The 26229-nt window shown below is 40.8% G+C and overlaps 1 protein-coding gene across 6 annotated transcripts in view; it reads right to left on the bottom strand.

The window, feature by feature from the left end:
- Nucleotides 1–26229, bottom strand: part of Csrnp3 (cysteine and serine rich nuclear protein 3) — a 199332-nt gene that overhangs the window by 83030 nt on the left and 90073 nt on the right. For all 6 annotated transcript variants that reach the window (XM_087900021.1, XM_087900020.1, XM_087900023.1 and 3 more), the window contains one exon: nucleotides 9218–9388. In XM_087900021.1, the coding sequence (XP_087756147.1) occupies nucleotides 9218–9388 (171 nt within the window). The remainder of the gene's footprint in view (nucleotides 1–9217; nucleotides 9389–26229) is intronic.

The following is a 26229-nucleotide window of genomic DNA, read 5'->3' as shown; positions in this document are numbered from 1 at the left end:
TCGAAGGGTGTTATTGAGGGCCATGGAGCCTGCAGTGTTTGAATGACTGTTATTTGGGGAAGACTGGAGGCTTGTGCAATAGGGGAGGTGAGACAACCCGGAAGGGTTGTATAGGAGGACACAGAGGAGAAGACACTATGTGGAATTTGGTAGTGGGACAACAAGGGATAAAAAATGGGAGGAGCTGAAGTACATTTGTATAGAATATGACTGTGGAAAAGAAACAACTATCCAGGACAAAAAGAATGCAGTTCTCTCTCTCTCTCTCTCTCTCTCTTTCTCTCTCTCTCTCTCTCTCTCTCTCTGTCTCTGTCTCTTTTCAAATAAATCTTAGCAGCCTGAGATAAAAAGCTAAATCTAATGTCACTATTTATTGAGGCTAAATGTTTGCTCCCCATCCTGAATTTCAAACGAACGGAATAAAAACCAAATTAACTGTATTTATAGGATGCTAGTGATCTGACTTTGTAATGCCTTTTCCCCAGCTGATTGAAAAGCTGGTGGAGGTGAAAGCAACGTGCATTCCCTCCCGTGTGTTGTACCGCGACTGCATGAACAGCTGCTTAGCCGCCAATTAAGCAGAGATGCTTCTGCTCGGGAAAGCTATACATAAGCAAACGCCGGGAAGGTGCCTGCTGTGAATACATAATTATCGTGGAATCCTTTTTAAAGCACAGCTCAGTACTACGTGCATATTTGAATATAGTAACGGATACACCAGGATCTTGATACTTTGCAACAACATCCAGCAAATCAGAAATCACTAATAACATCTGAATTCGTATGCATTTTCACCAAAGTCCATGCCACTATTAGGCCCTAAATTAATGCATCGTTCTTTTATGATTTAGTGCTACTGAAAAAAAAAACTGATATAAAATAGAATGATATTTATCAAGAATTGAATCAGAGCCAATAAAAATAGCAAAAATAATTAACAGTAAAGGTCTTTAAATATCTAAAAAAGATGAGGCGTTTACACCAATAGCTATGATGTAAAAATCAGAATACGCTGTGTTGAAAAGATGTTAAAGTGGCATTGATCTGTGAATTACTCCACAGAGCAGATTATGTCCTACTTGCTTTTAGATTTCTACCTCCTCCTAGTACAGAAGTGATCGTCAGAGAGGCAATGCCCAGTCAGTTGTCCATATACTCTCCAAACCGTACAAATATTTAAGTGTTCACTGGCTGCTGGTCACACGGGACCTTGCTCCTTCTTTGCCTGAGCATGCACGCATACCTTAAAACCTCATGAGAGGCGCCCTGCTTACTAACGGAAGGACACACAGTGGAAGACAGTTGTGGAAGAGGGTTGCAGGAAGATGAGGAGGCAAGGAGGGATGCTATGTGTGAGGGGAGAGTGGAGGTAGAAGGAGGTGGGAGAACCATAAACACAGATTTAAGAAAGAAAATTGACTCTAGACACCTAGAAAGATGGTTTTAATGCACTAATGAGAAACTGCTTTGGAAAATGTCATTTATTTAATTTTCTCAAAAATAGTGAAAGGTTTCAGGTGTTCCAAATGAAAACCTGGTATGGGATCAGGACCATCTAATGAGCCCTAATAAAATAGTAGATGGTTGTAATGGAGCTAGGGACAGAGTTTGGAAGGATCACTAAATGCTAGGGGCCTGGGTACAGCTTGGTTGTTTGCTTGCTTCCTAGAAGGTGTGAGACCCTGGTTTAACCACTGGAACTGAAAAGGAAAGAGCCAAGTAATGGGCTCAATGCTCTATGGGAACCAAGAGACTGAGGTTATACAGAGGCAAGCTGAGGAAAGGGGGCTACAGTCTAAATTTGGAGTACAGGAATTTCATATTCCAGAGGTTTCCAGAGGAGCTCCCCAGGTGCTAAATTGAGTGCTGGTGGAGGTCAGGATGGAAGACACAAGCCATTGGTGAACCATTGCACGCAGCAGACATCATAGCTGCCTGCTAGTGTACACAACGTAGAAGAAGAGACAGTCCCATTGCTAGCGCTTTTAAACGTTAGTGGGATGCCGCTACGGTCCAAGTTAGTGGTAAAAAGGAAGACTAGGGTGAGACATGTTGGGGAAATATTTTATATGAGCCTTTTAGCAAATAGAGAACATAAATAATTTCAGAGTGGAAGACAACAGGACATAGTGTGGGTAGCTATTTCGAACACACTATTGATTTCCACTGCCTCTCTCAGGCATGTATTATCAGTTCACCCGCATCAATCAATAGGCCTCACAGAATACTCAACTTAATATTTTCTAGATAACCACTCGTTCATATTCTCTTCCTCTTCTCATCTCTATCCCCGTGCTTCCACCCTCTCATTTCTGACAACTAAACCAAACATCAAAGGACTCGGCTGATCTAGCACACACCCAGATGTGTGTGTGACCTGGCAGTGATCTTCACGATGCCAGAGGTGGCCTACAGCTGGCTTCCGGTCTGTTATCACAAGCTCATGTTAACTGATAATTTTCCCAAAGTAAGTGGGGAACCTCTTAATATAACAGCAACATTTCAGGGGCGACTTTATACTGCTTATGTTTTGCTAGTTTATTAAATGGAGGACTGGCTTAGAATCCTGTTTTTAGGGTCAGTATCACAGAGTAGGAAGGATATTTTTAGTATCACTGAGTCTCACATCCTGCTCGAACTTCCAGGCACCCACAATGAGCTTCTGCCTAAATGCTCCTCCAGTTGGGTATATATATAATGAAATCAAGGGACAGACTGCTGTAAATACCTTTGCAAAATGAGCCTTCAAAATAATATCATAAGGTGGCAATAACATCTGTGCTATTTACCGCAGGAACAATCACTCTCTGGAGCCATCACTCACATGTGGCTGCGAGCACAGAGCCTATGACATGAATTCTATTACGTTCTTTGAAGTGAAATCCAAGTCTTTAGTGTACTTTAACTGCTTAATAAAGATTAAATGGCAGACGTGCCCCAGCTGTACTTCTAGGAAAGCCTGGCATGGAGGTCCACTTTCTACTGATTCTCCGTATTAAACCCTATTGTGAAACGGGGAACGAGGGAGAGGAGAACGGGATGACAGCTCTGACTCACGGTGGTGGGCCGTGGGACGAGGGACAGAAGGAAGGAGAAAGAAAGGCAACCTTCTCAGCTCTTGGGAAAAGCATGCAGACGTCGTGATAATTAATCTCCACTTTTGCTATGGCTATAATAACTCATAATTGCACACTGATTTTTGTACGTGAAAAGAACTCAACAATGTGGAAGCCTTCTGTGACCTGGAAAACGTCAGCACGGTGAAAGGCAGCCACTCCGTGCTCCTGTGTGCGGTTTAGGACGGCCATCCCTTGACCTCGTCACAGTTCGTGGCCTGTATGGTACGCGTTTATTTGTTGGAACACGGCTACAGGATAAATGATGTGTTCCTTTAGGGACCACATTTCATCGCACGGCTTCTCGTTGCTTATGCGATGAACCTTGAGGGGACATGAAAAAAAAAACGCTCCTCGCTTTTCCCTGAAGCTCTCCTTTTGACAGAATGACTGGCGAAAGAGTCACCGGGACTTGGTGAAACAAAGGGTTCCTTGGGCCTATGGAGTCCGCTGCTTCTGTTCCGAGGAGAGTACAAACGACGACCTTGGTTGATCACTGCTAAGTGTGCTAGTTGCCTAGCAAAATTTAGAAGTTCAAGGAAAAAGCCAACGCATTCTTCCTGATTTGCACTTTGAAGCTGTCATTATCATAATGCGGTATGCTACAAATTAAATGCTTCAACAGGAGGCTGAGAACAGGGTGGCGTTTTGCGCTACCTCGGTGGCTGACACAGACCGACCAATCCTGCTTTAATTTCTGTATTTGCAAAAAGAACAAAACGCTGTAGTGTACAGTGTGCTGGTGTGCACGCATTGCAGAGTACACCCGCTCATTTCAACTGGGAGGAGGAAGCCATGATGCCTGAAACTTAAAGAAGGGTAACCACATTTCCACACTCTCAGTGTGAATCCAAATGTTTCATATTGCTGCACAGGTTTAACAGTCTTAAATTTTCCTAGTCAGGCAGGGGTGGGACAAGCCTTTAGTCCTGGCCCTCGAGAGGCAGAGGCAGGCGGATCCCTGTGAGTTCGAGGCCAGCTCTGGTCTATAAGAGCTAGTTCTAGACAGGCTCCAAAGCTGCAGAGAAACCCTATCTCGAAAAACAAGCAAACAAAAACAAAACAAAACAAAAAGATCCTTCCTTATTTCAAGACAGGATGCCGTCTTCATTTTTGAACTTTTGATGGTTGAAAAGCAAGGTAGGGGAACAGGACTCCAAAGGGTTACAATCACAGATTCCCATGAAGAAGATACTGCTAATACACTTTTGTCTAATCTAGTTGAAATAGTAAAGAAAATATTTTCTAAAATGTTACACATTGATTTCCTGGAGTCACAAATAATTGTAACCATTATTAATTTTTCTTTGTGTCAAAGTCTCACTATGTAGCCCTGGCTGGCCTAGAACTCGTTATATAGATTAATCTGGCTTAAAACTCATCAGGATCCAACTGTGTATGTTTCCCAGGGACTTGGGTGAAAAGTGTGTGCAACTAGACAAGCACCAAAATACATTTTAAAAAAAAGAAACAGAAACTTTACTTGCTCTTCTCACACTGGCTGAAAAGCTCTTAGCCTACATATTTTGGGTAGCAGTCTGTCATTTAATTCTATGCTGTTTCTACCAGCTTATCTCCCACCCCCCACAATATGAAGGCAGGAAGCAAAACAGACTACTACCTGGAAAGGGTGCTGTCCCCAAATTAATAACTGCACTGCCTTTAAGAATTAGAATCTGTAAGGCTGGAATAATGGCTCAGCAGTTAAAAGAATCTGCAGCTCTTCTAGAGGATCCACCAATGGCTCCCAGTACCCACGTGGGGCAGCTCACAGCCACCTTCAACTCCAGCTTCAGGTGATCAGAGACCTTACTTGGTCTCCCCAGGCACCTGAGCATGAGTGGCGTGCACACACACGTGCACGTGTGCAAGCAACCACACACACACACACACACACACACACACACACACACACACACAGAGAGAGAGAGAGAGAATAAATCTTAACAACAAAATCAGAAGCTGCTAGATTCTTCTTTGTACTTGGTTACAATGACACTTTGATAAACTTAGGACACTCCTTTCTCCCTAAGAGCCAATAGTAAACAATCATCTCAAACATTTCAGGGACTTCTTAGACATTATAGAGTATGTTCTCTGTTGGGAAAAAGGGGAGTTGGCTCAGTAGCTAACATGATTTGCTGTACAGGAATGAGACCCTGAATAAGATGTAAGAGCTGGGGAAAAAGTCAACACAGACATGTACGCATACACACACACAGGTACACACACACAGTTCTTCATGCCATTTCTTCCCTCTGTTCTGCATAAAGGTGAGGAACAATGAGCGATTGTTTTTTTTTTTGCAGTGCAACTTTGAAACATCTCACTTGAGAATGCAATATAACATCAACAGAATTAAAAATTAGTGGGTATAAAAAACCCACCCTTCAATCTTATCTTTTAACACATCACATCGTTTCCAATTTTCAGGTTATGGCACCAGTCTCTGCTTTTGAGCACGCACAGATTCTATCTCCTCTCTTTCTTCACATTACCTATAAACATTTCACATATTGTGCAATCTTCATAACTATCATGAAAATAAATTTATTAATGGGTTCCTGTAACATAATGGAACCTTTTCCCACTTTCGAACACGCTGCCCTCCTTCCCCACCCCATCTTCTCTTGCTACCAGCATTTGCACTTACAGAATTTATGGTTGCTTTTGAGGTTTCCCCCTTCACATGTATTCTATAAATAGAGAGTCAGGAATATCTAAATGGATCTTCTACTAAGAAAGTACTTTCTGAATTTCACAGTCATTAACAGTAACGTGTACACCTACAGTGTATACTACCGGGGCTTCTGCCAGCATTTGGGTATTAGCATTTTCTATTACAGGGAGGAATACTAGCTTCATAGTGGTGAAATCTTTATGATTTCATATTAATTAAATATATACTCTTTTAATCTACGTTTTATTACTATGATTGCTAAATGCTTTACAGTATGAGGTGACTGTATTTTCTACTATGGATTATCTCTGAGGTATGCCTTAGTTGGTGGCCGTTGTGAGGGCAGGGGTGTGTCACAGCTGGTAGAGGGCTTGCCTAGCATACACAAAGCTCTGGGTTCAATCCCTAACATAACATAGACAGGACATGGAAACACAGGCTTATAATTATGGCATTTGAAAGTAAAGGCAGAAGAGCAGAAGTTGAATTTCAAGAAGACTATTTTCTTCTGCTACATGGCAAATTGAGGGCCAGCTTTGGATACATTAGAAACTGTTCCCCAAAAAATTATTTATACATGTGCTTTTATACACTAGAGAATAATTATATACATTATTAAATACACATTTCTAATACAAGCTGTTTCTTTTTTACTTTGATATTTTATGGCAAATATGTTTGATATTTTAATATCATTAAATATGTTACATGTGTACCAATGCGAATTCTTCCTATTCCTTCAAAGCGCACAGCAATCCTACCAAATGTCTTGTAGATATAAATTCATGATTCATTATCTTTCAATTTTTTATTTAGTCAATATGGAGCACACTTTGTCATGGCATGAGAAGAGAGTTTATATTGCTTTGTTTTAAAAATTGTTAATTGTATGAATAATTACTAAAATCCTCCTAGTTACCATTTGATATCAGTTATTTTCTTTATATTAATTTCTCGCACACATAAAGCCAAAATTTCCTATACTTTCCTAGGTAAAGAATCATAGGAAAAAACCCAACTGTATTGCTGTGAGTGATAATTTGATACCTGGAATGGATTTTCAACATTAGGCCTTCTCTTTGCTTGTGTTCACGACAGTGAGTCATTGGTCTGGTTTGAGGCCTCTGCTTTCTGTCACACTATCAATCCTGGGCTACGCCTTCTTTTTAAAAATATCCTCTTATAATTAACTTATTTCCAAATATATCTTTTGTGTTTTCTTTTTGAGACTGGGTTTCTCAGTAATTCCCTGGCTGTCCTGAAATTCCCTCTGTAGACCAGGCTGGCCTCGAACTCAGAGACCCACCTACCCCTGCCTCAGTGCTGGGTTAAAGTGTGCGCCACCACCGTCTGGCTCATTTCACCTCTTAAAACAACCTACTTGATGGTTAATCGGGACTTGAACTCTGTTATCATAAACCAATCCAGAGGGCATATATAACTATATACAAAGATATAATATGCATCTTGATTAAATCTTTTGTAATACACAATTAATACTATTTTTAAAGATGACATTTGTAATACTGTATGGTGAAGGAGATGAGAGATATAATGGGAGAGATGAAAACTATGCCGTGAGACACGCGCAAACAGCTAAACTCAAGTGGTGGACTCTCTTAGCTCCGTCTTCAGTACCGTGACCACGTCTCCAGCAAAGGTTAGGTAATATCAGAATCCACGATGCAGCACGTGCATGATATGAACACCTCACCTGCCATGCTTGGTGGAGCTAATGTTGCCTTCATCACTGATATCAAAGCCAAAAGGTGCACATACCTCTTTCACATCAGGAGCACAAGCTCACCTCGTAACCTCACGATATGTACAAACCACAATGGCGCTGTCCCCACGGTTTATTACCTTTCTGCTTTAACGGTTGTAACATCTTTTCTTACTTTCCATTTATTTCAGATTGCTCGGAGGAATATTGCCAATTATAGCATGTACATCTCAGGCTCAATGTTTATGAAGCTCCTTATGGTCTCTTTTTGAAAGTTTGAATCATTGTTTTGTTTTTTTTCTAACGGAGGTTGTCACCATTCCAAAAGCAAGGAGATGCTTGAGATTCACATATTAATAAAATCAGCTAATAAAACAAACAAGGCTGGCAAGATGGCTTAGTGGGGAAAGGTGCAAAGCGCCAAGCATGGGGACCTGAATTTGACCCCTGAAATTCACAGGGTGGAAGGTGAGAACCGACTACTACAAATTGTTCTCTGCCCTCCACCTGTGCGCGGCTTCACGCACACGCTGCCCCCCTCACTGTACACAGAGCCAGTAATACATACATGTAATGACCAAAAAATGCAGCTTAACAAAATAAAAACCAAAAGGCCATGCATTTGAAAGAGAACAAGGAGGAGTTCATGGGAGGGTTTGGAGGGAGGAAAGGGAAGAGGGAAATGATGTAATTATATTGTAATCTCCGAAAACAGTTTTGACCAAAGCCTAGCTGTCTATCATGATATTGTTTTGTTGTTGCTATTGTTTTGGTTTGGTTTTGGTTTTTTGAGACAGGGTTTTTCTGGAGCTCTGGAGCCTGTCCTGGAACTAGCTCTTGTAGACCAGGCTGGCCTCGATCTCACAGAGATCCGCCTGCCTCTGCCTTCCAAGAGCTGGGATTAAAGGTGTGCACCACCACTGCCCGACTCACACTAAAATCTCTTTGTTTTAGAAACCTAAGTCCCTTGCTTATGTAGTTCCATGTCAGTTTCTTGTGCTTAGGTTGAAAGATCTCCCGAATTTTTCACAGCCCTTCTTTAAACCTCACATTAATGTGGCTGGCGAGAGTGGCTAACGCGACAGCCTTGCAGAGAAAGGAATCAAAGACATAGCGCACATTCTTATTTTCACCTCCGGGGACTTTGTGACGCGCTGGGTGGCAGATGTACCTGGGAAGGGGCTGCAGCTGGGGAGAACTTGGAGCCTCCCACGCTTCAGTGTGTGGCAAATCTATTTCCTATCACCGCCAACACTTTCCACTAGCAAACGCAAAACGCGGCCTTTCCTTTCCTCCCGGATCGTTTCGGCTACGGAGATATGCCTGCTTCCCTACCGTCAGTTCATGCCTTACTCCATATTTCCCATCTGTGCCCCGTTGTACTACATGCTTCCTTGAAGAGTTGGAGGAATAAAATGCCTACTTTTGCCAACTCAGTGGACTAACAGGACCGAATAAAACACTGCTAACTCTGCTTACATAATGGGTTCCACTGAGGTGTCTCAAAACTAGCTCATTTTTACTTGATTTTTCTATTTCACTGATTATTGAAATTTAAAAACACGCGTCTAGACAAAAAGGTAAAGATGAAAATGACCAATACCACATATGATTTCCTCCCCCGCCCAGCCGCCGCCGCCACCCCGCCCCCCTAGGCAGAACCTGATAGCGGCTCAGGCTGTGTTTCCCGGTACTCACGGGTGAAGTGATTAGAGGTGGACGGGTTGATGCTGTCCCCGCTGTCAGCGCTCTCACTGCTGGAGACTTCGTCATCTGATTCCCGGGCAGAGGAGCAGGGTGAGGAGGCGTCCACATCTTCAAACTTCCGCTTTAAGATTCCACTCATAGCTGCAGCGTTATCACATGTACCTGGAGCGGGAAGGAGCAGCCAAGCGTTGAAATGTGACTGCGGACTGCGGGGCCCACATTTCCCAGCATTTTCTCATGTGACTTGGATACATGGGCTGAGCTGTAGCTGTCCCATGAAAGTATCACGAAGCAGATTTCTTTTTCTACTTCAAGTTAACAAAAACCAGGGTAAAAATTAATAGGAGTCCTTGACACTTCAGTCAGTCCAACATTTCAATGGTTTTCTAATGTCTTTAAGAAATAGTTCAGGTGGGCAATGGTGGCGCACGCCTTTAATCCCAGCACTCAGGAGGCAGAGGCAAGGCTGAATTCTGTGAGTTCGAGGCCAGTCTAGTCTACAAGAGCTAGTTCCAGGACAGGCTCCAAAGCTACGAAGAAACCCTGTCTCAAAAAAAAAGAAAAGAAAAGAAGGAAGAAAGAAAGAAGGAAACAAGGAGTTCAGCTTAATTTAGTACCTTTAGTCTTTTTGCTGGCAAAAAATAAGAAAATACACGAGTTTTTTCATGGAATTCTGTTTTAAAAAAAAATAAAATGGCAATGCCCCCAAAGTCAGAAATGATTACCGCACTGTGCAAAATTCATCTAGGAGAAACACTGAAAGAAGGATGCAAATTTTTTATATTTAGAAAATTTCAAATCCAAGGAGCCTAGTTAGCAAAACATAATGAAGCATATGAAATCAATTCTGAATTTTAGGTGGTTTCCATTTTAATGCTACTGCAAGATGAACTTTGTCCCCATGCTACCTGACTGTTACCTTTCCAGAAATTTCCTGAGGTCTGAGTCTGGTGATTGAACTAACTGAGTGGAGCCAAAGAGTGACCAGCGGACATATCTCCTTCTAAATCATTTGCTTCGCATTAAAGAATTTTCTTTTCCGGGTGCCTGCTTAGCCCTCATCCTTCCTCTTTTACGTTGACAACCAGTTAAAGGATACCAGGTTTTCTTCTCAATATAGTGATAGTTTAGTAAATAAATTAGCTCAGGTATTTCAGTACGATCTCCCTTTGAGAAAATAAGAGTGAACATAGCCCAAAATATTGCAAGTTGATTCGAGGCATTTGAACTCTCGCGTAAGTTCTCCCCGCCACACACAGCCATCAGTCAATCTGGTAGATCAACAGGGAACGAGTTCCTTAAAATTATTTTAAAAAACCACTCAGTTACGTGATCTCAGAACTGCTCTCAGAAATCTCGGAAAACTACCCTTCGCCTGAGCAGATCGCAGCATACGCGCCTGCTCCAATCCCCTGGTCTGACCCGTCTGATCGGAGTTCTCAAAGCACACTAGCTGAATCAGCAGCAGCAGTGCAACCTGGGAAAGAGACGCTTAGCAAGGCGTCTCTTTCAACATCCGAGTCAGATCTACCAACTCGGAAAGATGCAGGCATTAGAGTCTTCTGTGAAGCAACAGGCAGGCATCTCTGAGACATTCCCAAACAGAGAAACCCTTGCCAAATGTTCACTTTGGGTTCCAGCACCTTCTTTCTTGGATTTTACTCTCCACGAATGTGTTGGATGCAATTCGGTGCCCAATTTCAGGTCAAGTCTCTGGCCTGACTGGTGTGACTTTTAAGAAAATCAAACATTGACGTTAGATGCATCATGTCTTTTTTTCTTAATTTCAATTTAATCCTTCTAGGAAAGTGCCGAGTAGCTGATATATTTATGTTTAACTCATTGAGTGGAGCGCTTTTTTTTTTTAAAGGTAAAAGCAAGCCACCTGCTGTCGGAGTAAGGGACCACTCTGATGGGCTCCCTCAAATAGCAAAGCAGCTCAAAATTAGTTAACAGCTTTATTAAATGTTCAGCTTCTGCCTGGTTGAATTAGCTATGGAGATAGCTGATAGCCACAGGAAAATATATCTCTGTCCATCCTCCTGAGAATAAAATCTCTATTCTTCCCTCATTTTACCACTCTTCAGAATAGCCTATTATTTTCTTCATCTCAAAGGGTGTGAAAAGCATAAAACGTTCGTGCATATCTGAGCCAGCGAAGAGGGGAGAAAAGGATATTTTAAGTGGAGGCTTGAAATAAAAGTAGGACAGGATATAAATTTTAAAATGATTTCACTTCAAGCAAGATGCAAAGCAACTCATGAGGGAGAGACTCCAAGACACAAAACAATGCGAGATGGAACGCTACGGTCAGGACACACATTTCTGTAACAAGATACAGGAATGGAAGCCATGACAGCATCACGGCTGAGTTTCACTCCCCTCATCCCCCACCCCGCAGTGATGGAGGTAAAGGCTGGATGCAGTTTCTGTCTATAGAGTGCGAACCGAAAGGGCCTCTGCTGAACAAAGCAGAGAGGACACGGGCAACAGGTGGCTCAGTGGGGCAGCATCTTCATTACATCGAGCTGTGGAGCTGGTTGTGGGCCCAGCTTCCCTGCGTAACAATGAAGTGGGATATCTGTCTTATCTCACTATATGGGGATCTCATACGAAAATGAGATGAGAAGGGCATAAGTGGTCCACTCCTTTCTGGTGCATAAGCTTTGACGTATTTACTAGAGAGGCCAAGGCGGATACAGCCACCTCCTCTCTCATCTCGCTGATCTTCCTAGGAGAAGGGAGAGTACACGAATTTAGGGAGGTCGTATTTTTTTGCATGTGTTATCTGCCAATTTGTTTTCTCCCAGGTGGTCCATCTCAGAACAACATGGCTGCACAGACACAGATTTAGGGGAAGACGATGGATGCCCATCCTACCCCTACCATTGCTCCCTAAAAGCACATATTCTACATTTTCCTTAAAAGAGGAGACACAAACCGGATGGTTAACAAAATAGGAAGGGATGAGCATTTCAAGTAGGTTCTTTTACACAGAAGGAAAGGCCAAAGAACAGTTGCACAGGCACTGATTTATTCTGAAAGTAAGACGGTGGGAAGCTAGCGTAGCTCTTCCTCAGCTATCTGTTCAGTTCACGAGATGCGCCAGTCCCAGGCACCATCACTACACTTGGACTAGGGAAAATGTCCATCATTCTCCTCTCCTTTGAGATTTTTCTTTGCACGTGAGATGTTTTTCTAGTTACAGGCAGAATGAGAAATTTAAAATACAAAAACCATCATCATATCAGTCTGAGGCTTAAAACGTCAAAGTGACTTCAGATTATCTTACAAGTTCAAATACCCCCAGTACCTTTAAAAACTCAACCTTCTAGCTTGGCCAGCTTTGTCATTGATTTTGGGGCCTCTGTTTTGCTAATATTTCAGTTCCAAGGATTTTTCAGTGCCTTAAACTTAGTACTTCTCTGTCTTCTAAGTCACTTTGGATAATTGTCCTCTTAACTACTGTTTTTTTGTCTTTTTCTGCAGCATTAACGACTTTCCAAATCTCTAACTGGTATCTATGTGTCTCTACATGTGTTAACAACGTAGCCTCTGATAAGAGAGAAGGGGAGGATCCTTGGCTTCTTTATTGATGTTCCAAAATTAGAAGAATACCTTCTGTGTGACAGGTGCAGAGTGGAGAGATGTTCGGATTCTGAATGCAATCCCTCACTTCTAAGCCTTAATTACTATGTCATGTCTGTTTGCCCTTCTAGACTGAAAACTCCCGGAAGGGAAAACGGGCATTTACCCTAGTCATGTCTCCATGTCTTGTAAGAACACAGCTGGAATATTTGATTAAATGTGTATCAAAATGAGATGAAACCAACATCAGAATGTACCCCCACTTACGAAGCCAATTATAAGCAGGACATGCACAAAAGGTACTTTTAAAACTCCTGGACCGATTCACCCAATGCAAGATGGGATGCAAAGAAAGAAAGCTTGCGACCAGAGCATGACCAGAATCGGGGCTGCAGAAAGTCTTTGGCTAAGCTTTGCAGTCACCATGACTAGGGTTCAGTAACTTGTATGCAGGTCTCGTAGCTTGAATTCAATGTGCTAAAAAATGATTTATTTTTGGGATCTCCTGGGTCAGGAATGTTGCCCTCTGATCAGACCATTTCTTTTTTTTTATTTTTTTTTCAAAGTTTATTAAATTATGAAAGTTTCCATTTCCGCTCCTCCTCCCAACACCCTCCCACTCTCCCCTCCCCTTCCTCCTCCCTCTCTATCCCTAAGAGCAGTCAGGGCTTCCAGCCCTGTGGGAAGTTCAAGTTCCTCCCCCCCTCCCTCCAGGTCCAGGAAGGTGAGTATCCAAACAGACTGGATCCCAAAAATCCAGTATATGCAGAGGAAACAAGTCCCAGTGTCATTGTCAATGGCTTTTCAGAAAGGCTCCAAGCCAGCCACATTCAGAGAATCCGGCCTCATTCAGAGAATCTGGTTGGATCACATGCTCGTTCAGTCCCAGAGGGGAACTCTCATCCATTGTTGGTGGGAATGCAAACTTGTACAGACACTGTGGAAATCAGTGTGGCGGTTTCTCAGGAAACTGGGAGTCAACCTCCCTCAAGACCCAGCAATTCCACTCTTGGGAATATACCCAAGAGATGCCCTATCATACTACAAAAGCATTTGTTCAACTATGTTCATAGCAGCACTATTTGTAATAGCCAGAACCTGGAAACAACCTAGGTGCCCCTCAATAGAAGAATGGTTAAAGAAGGTGTGGAACATATATACACTAGAGTTTTACTCAGCGGTAAAAAACAATGACATCTTGAATTTTGCATGCAAATAGATGGACATAGAAAACGCTTTACTGAGTGAGGTAAGCCAGACCCAAAAAGAGGAATATGGTATGTATTCACTCATAAGTGGATTCTAGCCATAATTAAAGGTCTTTGAGCCTATTATTCGAGATCCTAGAGAAGCTAAATAAGAAGGTGAACCTGAAGAAAATCATGTACTTATCCTCCTGGAGATTGGAAATAGACAAAAGTCCCAGGTAACCTTGGGTGCACGGGGGGGGGGGGGTGGGACGGTTGTTGGGAGGGGAGAGGGCTAGAGAGAAGGGAGTAGGGGAGGAATGGGGAAAACTCGGGGGACTGAGATGGGGGGAGGGAGGAAGGATGGATATGGGATCAGGGAAGAATATATCTCAACTAGGGGAGTCATTTTAGGGTTTACAAGAGACTTGATTATAAATGGGATCCCAGGTCCAAGGAGAGATCCCCAGATTGTTCTCTGGACAGAGGAGAGGGTGCCTGAACCGGCCTTGGCCTATAACCATACTGATGAAGATTTTGCCTATCACCATAGATCCTTCATCCGACGATGGATGGCGATACAGACGGAGACCCACATTGGAGCACCAGACTGAGCCCCCCATGGTTCAAATGAGGAGCAGAAGGAGGAAGAACATGAAAAAAAAAAACTCAGAAACGCGAGGGGTGCGATCACCCACTGATACAAGGGGACTGATCTAATGAGAGTTCACCAAGGCCAGTTGGACTCAGACCATTTCTTGATCAACTGGGAGAAAGGGGATGGATGCTAATCCAGGGGCTCTCACTGTGGAGGGCAACTCCGTTTGAAAGCCAATGTCCTGCTATCTGATACTTCTTTTCACTTACCCTATTTCTTTTCATTTATCATCATAAGCCTGGAATTTAGCTGATTAGATGCTTAACATAGATTCCCATTCTCTGTTTCTAAAACTTCTTATCTTTGACACTCGGTCTCACTCTATAGCCCTGGCTGACCTGGAACTCTTTTGCCCAGCTAGCTCAGAACTCAACAAATCCACCTGCTTCTGCCTCCCAAGTGCTGTGGTTAAAGTCCCATGCAGTCACATCCAGTGACAACCCCTTATTTTGCTCCCAAATCTAATTAAGAACTGCTTTATGTTAAAATATTAATAAAATATTAATAAACGTGTTTACTAGCACACTGGGCTTAGATTACGTAAGCTATTTATTTCACATTATATTTGATATAAGCACTGTTCAGATGCCTATGAACACATTGATGAAAACACATTCTTGAAATAATAATGAAGAAAAAAAAACGCTATTCCCTTTAACACATTTCTAACTTACTTACATAAGTAAGAGAGTGGAGAGACCTGAGGGGAAAAAAATAGAAAATATACCTTAACAATAAATAAATAAACCCCATTCTAATGAGGACCCAGCTCTCTGAACTGCAAATGTGGCACTCTAGAATTTAAAATTGCCAGATTTAATAAGTGAAAATGTACTACACCCAGTTTTACTTGAATTTCAGAAAACAAAAAATGGATGGCATTTCAAACATACATTTGCCTAAATTATTTTTGCTCATACGAAATTCATCTTAACTGAAGCTTCTGCATTTTAATCTGACAATCCTAATTGTTCCTGGTAAGGAAGCAAACTTAATGTGTAACCAAAAATATCTATGTAGGAAACAAGAGTTGAGGCATGGAACCCTGTACAGCAACATTGTAGCTCTGTCTTCCACAAGGCAGGTAAGAATCCATCAGGAAAGAAAAGGAAAGAAAGGCATTAGGGTGAATCCCCAATCTATAAACAATGGGGGAAAGTGACAGGGAGAATGCTGGTTGTCAGCGAAGGACAGGCCTGCCTGTCACTGCAGCAGGAACCAATGAACTGTGACGTCACAGCGGCCTGGCCTGTGTTTCTTTATCACAGTGGTTCTCAGCCTTCCTGAACCTGCCACCCTTTTATACCCTTCCTTCTGCTATGGTGACCCCCACCCGTAAAATTAATCCGCTGCTACTTCATAACTGTAATGTTGCTACTATTGTGAATCACATATGAGGAGAGCTGATAGGGAAGCCCTGTGGAAGGTTGGTTTGACCCTGCAGGTTGAAAGCAGCTGCTGTCGAGAAGACTGAGCGGTCTCTAGCCTGCCCTGACAGATGGAAGGACAGGTCAACAGGAGGAACAGATTCATCTGATCGAGTCAGTCCTAATTCTATGAAAGGCTTAAGTACATGGTTGATATTTAGGGACCACTTTACCAGGAACAATGGCAGTCATTTAGAAACCCTCTTGTTCATGTTTACCTGGGGGAGCGTGGGAATCTCTGCGCTGCTAATTTGGCAAACAATTGAAAGGGGAAAGTAACCTTTAATCACAAAGACTAACAATGAAAATCCATTTTCTTTCTTCTGCAGCAGCACTGACTGAGCCAGTCAGAGGACCTGCATTGCAGTGTGTGAACGAGGGGTTTTATTTTATTTTACTATTTTATTTTATTTTATTTTGGGGGGTCAGGACTAGTCAAAGAACAAATCAACTTTTTTCGTTGCATTCTTTTAACAAATTCCTCGACAAATACAAAATGCTTAGACACTCAATACAACCAAGTTCTAGTTCAATGAACTTGATCAAGAGAGGGTACTTGCTTTAGTTCCCTTGGGGCCCAGAAAACACTGAATGAAGTTACAGTCCAAGATCTCTGCTCTTTAACATGACCCAGGATGGTAGTGATTTTCATGTTTCTTCTGCTTGTCTCAGCCAGTTGGAAAGATGGGGTGAGAGCTACCACAAACACGGTGAGTGATGCACACATGGTGGAGAGGCTCCTTCGTCACAGGAAGAGGGACAAACTGAGTAAGAAGTAAATGAGCAGTAAGTCACCAGGACACGCGAGTAACCAGGTTGTCCACGGGACCCTGTCGGAAGTGGTTCACTTAACTCACGATGGGTAAGTTTTACTGCAACATTAAAGAGGACTTAGATCAAAAAAAATTCATAATATATATAACGTTTACTCTCTGGGGTAATCGCTGCATTTCACCAAATGGTCCTACATATGCGGATAACTTTTTAACCGCTGGTTTGTACCAAATCCTTCTCACACCTAATTTTTAAAACTATAGTTAATTTTTGATCTCCTCCCCTTATGTGATATTAATCAAGAATGACTAAAGTCCTCAGTTTCTGCAAAAAAGATCATCATTATTTAATCAGTTGTCCTTCTAAAGAGAAATTATTTTTTGTCAGAAATCATAATAGCTGGAAATTTTTTTTCTCCTTTTTCAAAGTCTTTCATTTGGTTCTAAAATATTTTCTTTGTATCTTAGAAATTATTTTTTTCATCTCTTCCTTTTCCTTGTTCACTGGGTTTTTCACAGTCTTGCATAAGTGGTCGGCAGATCTGAGATCAGTACAAAGGAAAAACCACTGCTTCAGTACCAAGATTTTGGTGACGTCACCCTTCTCTGACATCACCATCACTCAAATGCTGAGTATTTGAAGACCTTCTCATCTGTACCATTTCCTAGCCTCAATGCTTTCTCTACAGATGCTTCTACACTGTGGCTGAAGGCACTGTTTAAACCCAGTGGAGAAGTGTTGGCGGAGGCGCTGACTTTATTTATTTTTGTGTCTACTGTTTCATGATATTTCTTCACGTCATACTTATGGTTATCTTTCAGAAGCACAAAACCTGTAAGTTAGGGCAAAACGTAAGGCACAGCAGTTGCATGAAGGAATAGAGAAAGATGAAGACAATTTGAATTTCTTGACTGTGCCATGAGACCCCAAATTAGCTACTTTTTGAGGATGCTCAACCATCTGGGATTAGAACTCAGGGTATGTCTGCAGCATGCTCTTTCTTGCTTTTCCAAACATCCATGTGTTGACTACAGTGCATCAGCTTTTATTAAGAGAAAGAAAGTACGCATGTGTGCACGGCGGATGCTTCTTCAGAAACAACATTTGGGTTTCATGCGGCGTCTTTCTAGGCTATTCTGTCAGTGATAACTCTAAGAACATGAGGATGCCTTGGACAAGTCTCACTCTATACATTTTGAGAAAATATCTGTGCCTTCCTAAGAAAGTAAAATTATCTTCCTCTCTGATCCTAAGGCCATTTCTGGCTGAGCCCATTTGGCAACAAAAGAGCTTATTTGCTGCCAAGAGGAGCAGGCTTTGGCAGCACTGTGCTAAGGTAAAACCCTGTAGGTGTTTCTGTGGGGGCTCTACCAATGTGAAAAACGCTGCTGGTAAGTTGCCAGCGTGAGCAACACAAGGCAGCCAACACCTCTCTTGCCCAGGTGTCTGTGTAAGCCAAGAACCCTGGCAACACTCCTGCCTAATAAATATTTTTGCAAGAGAAACGATTGTGGGGTTCCCCAGTTATGTAGGAACCCCCGAGCCAGAATTGTCTGTAACTTTGAGTTAAAAGATTTTAGTACTTAAGCTGATCAACATCTTTACATCGACATTTTTGCCATCTGATAATTCGAAGTTAAAGAATGTGAGGGAAGAAATGGGCCCTACTTCCAGAGGAAAAATACAGAGAAGCACAAACATGTATGACATCTATTCATGGCTTCCCAGGTTAGCAAGTTGTGCTATGGTTATTAACCCTCTTTCCCTCTGCTTTGAAGAATAAAGAACTTGGAGAAATGATTCGTGTGAAGGCATTGGCTCACAGAGTCAAAAGACATTTGACGATCCTTTGTCCTCATTTGCTTTGCTAGATGAGTGAGTTATTCAATCTGTGGGACAAGCTCTTCACAGCTCCCTCAAGTTGCTTTGCTTTGGAGGAGGAGCTGGGGATCAAAGCCAGTGCTTCATGCGAACTAAGCAAGTGTTCTACCACTGGACCATACACCCTAGCACTACAGCCTCATAGTTCCTGACACGCGTGAAAGGAGCCTGCTATATCTCCCAGAATATTCCTTGGGATTTCATTATTCTCTCATCTGGCACACAGGATTTTTAACCAACCACCCCCAGACTGGTGTTTATACATTTATGAGTCTATAAATTTTTGGTTTAGGGATGAGAATGTTCTAGATTGGAATATAATTCCCCAAACATCTGCCTTTCCTAAACGATGGTTATGGTTATGTTGCCTCGTTCCACACAAAATAATTCCAGTCAGAATTCATTGCACATCTACTACAAACCAAACGGGCTATTTGTACGCCTCTTCCATAGCCTTGCCTCAAACTCCACTAGGTAGTTTTAATAAAGGACACCAAGTTTTCAGACATCTCCATAGATCACTTGCTCAAAATTTTAGGACAGAGTCTGTTGTTCCTGGAAAAAAACATTCATTAGTCAGTAGCAAATTGAGTTGAAGGGATTGCTCTGCGCTGCCGGGACCTGAGTAGGAAGAACATTGTTATAACTACTGCCCACCTGACGCCAGATCACATCTGAATCACAATCTCCTGGGGACTAATACATACTCCGGCACTCTCAGCATGTGTTCTATCATATCTGGGTCAACTGTTAACAAGTGGCATGATTTTGAGTGTTACTTGTCGAGTGTAGTTAACAGTTCTATCAAAAAAAAAAGGGGGGGCACGGCGGGACTAGGAAGAGGTTCTGATACAGTCATTTCCACAACTTGGGGCTAAATGACAAAGGCTATGGCCTCCAAGGAAGAGGTGGTGTCTAACACTTCACGTTGTCTTCCTTTTCAATGAGCAGGCCCAATGGCTAAACTGATGGGTTTGGTTGAACGACAAAAGGTTTTGTATGACTGTGCCAGGAACGCTCATCTAAGAAGCTCCCCATGTTTGTTACCTGCCTTTGTGTGCCATGGAGGTTGGCCCTCTAGACCACACTTTTTCATGGCCTTTCCCTCAAGATTTGACTGTCTGTTATTTAGGAAATTAGTTTAGTGGATTACATGCTGCTCGAAGAGTCAAAAACTCTTTCTCCAAAGTCAACTTTTTAAAAAGCATTTGATGTTTTAGTTAGTGAGGGCAGAGAGGACCAACCAAGAAAATGAGAGACTTTTAAAACGGTTGAAAAATGTTCATCTGCCTATTGTCAGCTAATTTTTCCATTCTATCAGCAAGAGTATCAAGTGAAGACATGAAAAATTTATTTTCTGTGCTTGCTATTAGGACTAAGGAACAGTACTTAGCCTAATGTCTTGAGCAACTGTGAAGACTAAGAACATTAAGAAGGAAAAATAAATTACCACACAGACATGGAGGAACTTAGAATTATTACTGTCTTGGCACTAAAATCCAACTCTGCCTTTTCTACTTAGCATTTGAAAGTTTCTCTCACTTTTTAGAAAGTTTCTAACAGAACAATAAAATAGACTAGCCCATGAAGAGAAAGAGTACCTAAGGGCTCTGAAAGCGTTTTCCTTCAGAAGAATTCTCGGACTAGTATGAAAGAACAGAATTTAAAAACAACACCGTTTTTCTCAAAAAGTGTTCAAAAATAGGTCTGAGAAACAGACAAGGCCAGGCTTCAGAGTCACACCTGTCCACGCCCTGGTAATCGATCAGCAAGATACTACACGGAAAAGAAAGGGAATTTCAAACATCAGGATAAGAGAACAGACTCTGACCAGTCTTTAAAATGAATCACCACCTCAGGTGAGATACGGTTCTTTACTCTCTACCAAGGAACAAACTGGCATTCAACCTGAAGCAGACATTGCATTACACAGTAATTAGCAGAAGTAATCTGTGTGGTGAAATTAAATACCTGGGCTTTCAGATTTCAGCAAATGTTCAATCAGCACGAATTAAAACTTGTTCACAAGAGAAATTATAAGTTCCACCAAGGCCATCCTATACTTTCAGAAGTGGAAACCATGGTCTTGGAGTTTTCCTCTTGAAGCAAGTTCTAAAGAAGCAGCGTTATGATATCAATCAGAAAAGGCCCTTCCAGCAATGCCACTAAAATTATTTTTAATAAAATAACTTAGGTATATTTTCTAAATTTAATTTGAGAATCTCTGTGATTAAATTAATTCAAGCAATGTTACTTAAGCAACATTATAATTCGTGAGAAGTTTAAAATAGCAATAAACCTGTGGCATAAAAGGTCATTTCGAGAGCAAACAAATTAGTACTTTTATGTCATCAGGTAGAAACTAAGATGTGTCAAACTCTTGCTGTGATTAAAAATCAATAGATGATGGATAGATAGATAGATAGATAGATAGATAGACAGACAGACATATAGATGGTAGATAGATAATAGATAGATTATCAATAGACAGATAAATAAGAGATAGATAGATAGATGATAGATAGATAGATGATAGATAGATAGATAGATAGATAGATAGATAGATAGATAACAGACAGACATACAGACAGACAGATATATTTCAGAATCCTCAGAAGCAACAGAAGAGTCTGAATGCTGCCAAGGTGAAGAACAAACATGTTTACTACATGAAGCAAGGAAAAATGGTACAGCAAAAGCAGAAATGTGAAAACCAGGACAGGCTACAAAATAATTCTACACATTGCTCCATCACATCTGCAGAAGTTTGGAGAGTCAAGGTATCCACAAAGTCACGTGGCGTTTGAACCTCAGTGATTACAATGACTGACCCCATCACTGCCTCATTACAACTCAAGGCATTAGCTCTTAGTGCCGCCTAAGTATGGCTTTCAGTGAGATTTGGCACACTTTTTGCTTTGGGAAAAGATGTGTCATAGTTCCAGGGCACATCTTGGAAATGACATCAAGGTTGGGACTTGAATCTAAACTCTTTTTTTTTTTTAAATCTAAACTCTTAGCCACGCCCTTATTTGGTTTCTGCACATCCCCCTAGAGCTAAAATGACATATCAATATATAGCAACTATGTAACAACCAACTATATAACAATCTACAGAACAAACTATATAACAAAAGCACTTACCTAGAAAGCATACAGTACCCCAATATTATATACTATATTTTTTGAACTGCTGTTGGATTTTCCTAAGTTTACACGTGGTCTTGTTTTAAACAAACAACCCAGATTTGAAAGCAATATTTCTCAGTTCCTTAAAAATGTTGGTGTTAAAAAGATCCGAAGCTGGGAGTGATGGTGCATTACCTATAATCCCAGCATCTGGAAGACTGAGATAGACGGATGGCCAAATGCTTCAGGCCAACCTGGGCTACAGAGTGAATTGGGCTAGACTGGGGTACACTGTTTACTTAAAAACTGAAACAAAAAGAAGAAGAAGGAGAAGGAGAAGAAGAAGGAGGAGGAGAAGGAGGAGGAGGAGGAGGAGAAGGAGGAGGAGAAGGAGGAGGAGGAGGAGGAGGAGGAGGAGGAGAAGAAGAAGAAGAAGAAGAAGAAGAAGAAGAAGAAGAAGAAGAAGAAGAAGAAGAAGAAGAAGAAGAAGAAGAAGAAGAAGAAGAAAAACAAAAGGTCAATATATAGTCACTCCATAGACCAGGCTGGCCTGGAACTCAGAGAGCCGCCTGCCTCAGCTGTAGAATGATGGGATTAAAGGCGTGTGCTGCAACTGTCCAGCTTGTTTTCATTCTTAAATATTTGTTTTCTCAGTAAACTCACAGCATCCATGTTCCTTCAGATTCACACATTTCTAGAGAGTGCATTTATATATCTACGAAAAGAGCAGTAAATGGCATAACCCATATTCTGGTTCAGCTGCAGTACTTTCAAATGGCATGCTGTCACATGTTCCTTCAAACTAGAACAACAGAAGCCTCAACAGGTTCAAGGGCAACTCAATGTATGGATGGATTCCTAAGCTTGCCTGGAGACCGCCAGGCAATCTCCTCCACCCCATTGGTGAGAAGTCTGTGAATATGTCACCAGGCTTGAAAAATGCAACTCCTAAAACAGGTAACAGAGGTACATCTGGCTCTAATAATTAGTTAATGGCAATAAAAATTGGTCTTTATGTTTTTATTATGTACTTAGAGCACTCGTTCCCTATTAGATATAAAACACTGTCAAGTTATTGTCAATAGTCTAATATGACATTCTTCTTACAACAACAGGAATAGTTTCTCATTTAAAATTACTCTGAGGATAAAATAAAAAGAAATGTGCTTATTCTCTATAGTCTGTGCCTATTATACTATGTGTGTGTATGTAAGTGTGTGTGTACATTTGTGTGTGTATGTGTCTGTGTATTTGTGTGTAGGAATATTAGTACATGGGACATGGGAGTATGGTGACTTGTTAATTTCCTTTTCTTACTCAACAAAGTCTCTACGCTTGAGTACTTAGTGTAAAACCACAAAAAAAAATTGACCACAGAGCTCATTTTTGAATGGTTGCCTTGTGGAATAATTATTATGCTTAAAATAAAAATTAACCCGGTAAAGGGACAATACAATTCACAAGAGTATAAAAATATGAATATAATAAGAGTATACTACCAAGAAGCTACTTGGTACAGGAGGACAATCAGGCTGCAGTTTTGTGTTTCAGAGCAGACAAATAAATAAAGGCTATGAATTAATTGCCCTGATATCAGGAAGAAAAGTTCAGACTTATTCCTACTTTGTTCATCATGCAGAATGATGTGTATTGTGTTTGTTTCCATGAGAGTTATTAGTGCTGGAAGGAAAAAAAGAACTGACTCTGAGAGTTATGAACTCCTGCTATTTGGAAAATAGTCTCATTTCCATCTACATAAAACGTCTCTATAATATTGCTATTGTTCTAATAAGACCCTTAAAATCCTTACATAATTGCATTGAGCTTATATTTTTCAAGAAAATGATTCAATTTTATTTAAATTCTAAAAGAGGCAATCAAAAGGCAATCTCTTGTTTTGATTGCTTCTTAAGAACTGCCATGTTAAAATGATGTGGCTGCTTTGAACACTCAGTAATGATTCTGAATACTTCCCCACTGGTGCTAAAAGTCACTTTGTTCTTTCCATTTCAAAGACGGCAGAAGTTCAAGGCATGGACAAACACGGGGATCGTAAAACTGAACACCTACACACTTGCTTTTGAGAGACAACAGCTATTTGGAGATTCTTAGGCTCTGCTCCATGTGCCTAGACTGAGCACATGTTTGCCCTAAAACCTTTTACAATACAATCTCTAGTTTCAAACGATGACAAAGACAGACTTGGGATCAGAAATCAGGATATTTGGTTTTGGGGAAAAAAAATCTTTAAAGATTCCTTTGAAGTTGGATATGATATTGCTTCGTCACACACACTACCTATCTACCCCCAAGGGTCTGTGTTTAGACTCCTCTCTTTACTCGTCTACTTCTCAAGTTTAATCGGAATTGTATTTACATAAATACATTTTTCTATATACATTTAGAAGCCCAGCCCATGAGCGTACTCCATGCAAGCTGCTGGGGTCTGTATGGAAGTAGGATGGATTAGGCAATGCAAAAAGACTTCAAAGTTTGGAGTGAATTTGCATCGAGACATAAATTACCCAGGATATTCAAAGCCATAAATTAGCTGCAGGACATAAATAGCTCTCTTGTGGCTCACAGAAGCACAATTCTCTTTATTCCTCATATATCTATTATCATGTTTTCTCTAAGACGCTTCATGGGCTCTGTTTCTTTGCCCACACTGTATTTTTATTTCTATATTCAAATAATGCTCCCTGGTAACTGCTATAGGCCCAAAGTTAAAAGCATTTCACTGCCTATATTAATATTAACCTCATTTCTTTCTTTCTTTTCTCTGTCTATAACACACACAGGGTGTGTAGGCACCAAACTACTGGCACTATCTAAATTAACAGAATTTTTTTTTAAATTGTCAGTCAAGTATGCTTAAACAATCTGAAAGATTCTGTTTAGCTTCTTCATTAGATAATATACATGCAATGTTACAAGTAATAGCTATATAATGTGTATTATAGTGCATAGAATCCATACATGTGCACATGCAGTGTTTAGTAATCTTCATAAACATCTACAAATAATGCTGAGACCAGAGGTCAGCATATTCTGGTCAATGGAAAAGAGGAAGTAATTTACTTAAAATGTATTTCCTGTAGCGTAAGCTATTGAAAGTTTTACAACAAGAAGTGTTCAGAAGAAAAAAAAGAACCTGCAATTTTTTGCACTTTTAAAAATGAAAACGTGAATTCCATTTCATAAACTCAACTAAGTGTCCTGGACAAATGTCACACTGTCCCCAGTGAGTGATAGAGAGTGGGAATCTGGCAATGAATAATCACGACACCGTGAGTTTCATAAATATTTGAAATAACTGTCCTTCACTGATTAAATGTCCATACATTCCAGTTGCTGTATTCCACTCAAACTTCTCTTTATTTTAGGTAGAAGATTCTGTTATCAAGCTTCCCCATTTCATTCTTTACAGTAAAATTAACTCGCTGTTCAAGGTACAAAGAAAATAATTGTCTTTCTAAATATGTACTAGTTCCTTCGAGGTAAGCAGTATAAATTTCATTTTAAAACTTTTCACATAAATATGGACGTGAAAAACAGCAGTTTCATGGTGAAATGCCTATTTTGTACCTTCATGTACCCAGCATGGACAACGCACGCGCACACCACACACAAAACCTGTAACAGAGACAGACGCGCAGTCGACACAAATAAAAATAACATACTTTCCTCATCAACATCCCAACAACTGAACCGATACATGTTACATGTTTTTAACAGAGTGGATGAGCATAGTTGGATTGTGCTGTTTTAAGTTTACTTAAAATATGGTGTGGAAATTAAAGAGCAGTGTGAACAAGGAATGTGACTACACACTTGTTTGGTGTGGGGCAGATTTACTATGATGTAATCACACATTCTACAAAAGTGTGATATTCCTGGGGGGGGGGGGCTGCATCCTGCTATGACATTCATGAGGATCCCCTCAGGATCCTGATTTAACTAAAAGGCAAAGTCAGAGGCAGTGGAATGTATTAAATGTAAGCAACATTGTCTGAAAAGTCTGAAGAAATTTAATAACAATTAAAAAATAAAAAGGATCACAGGAACTTAAACCAAAAATAAGTAATCACTTCTCTAGTAATATTTTTAACAATGCAACAGAGTGAAGATTCTCAAAACCAAACCCTGTATTAAAATTAAAACATAACTTCTTAAATTATCCTTATGGTGTTTTGCAGCTATGAACAAAAGAACTCCATTATTTAAATCCACATACCTCACAAAAATCTTAGGCTGGAGCTCAGTTCTTATTTAAAATGTATTTCCATAAAATTAAAAAAAATCCACTGAAAGTTTTAAGTGTTAATATTTATCTAGATATTTCAATCAGCGAGCTCT

Source organism: Myodes glareolus, chromosome 21 (assembly GCF_982192425.1).
Source record: "Myodes glareolus chromosome 21, mMyoGla1.1, whole genome shotgun sequence".
Lineage (NCBI taxonomy): Eukaryota > Metazoa > Chordata > Mammalia > Rodentia > Cricetidae > Myodes > Myodes glareolus.
This window is presented reverse-complemented; position numbering and strand designations above follow the sequence as displayed.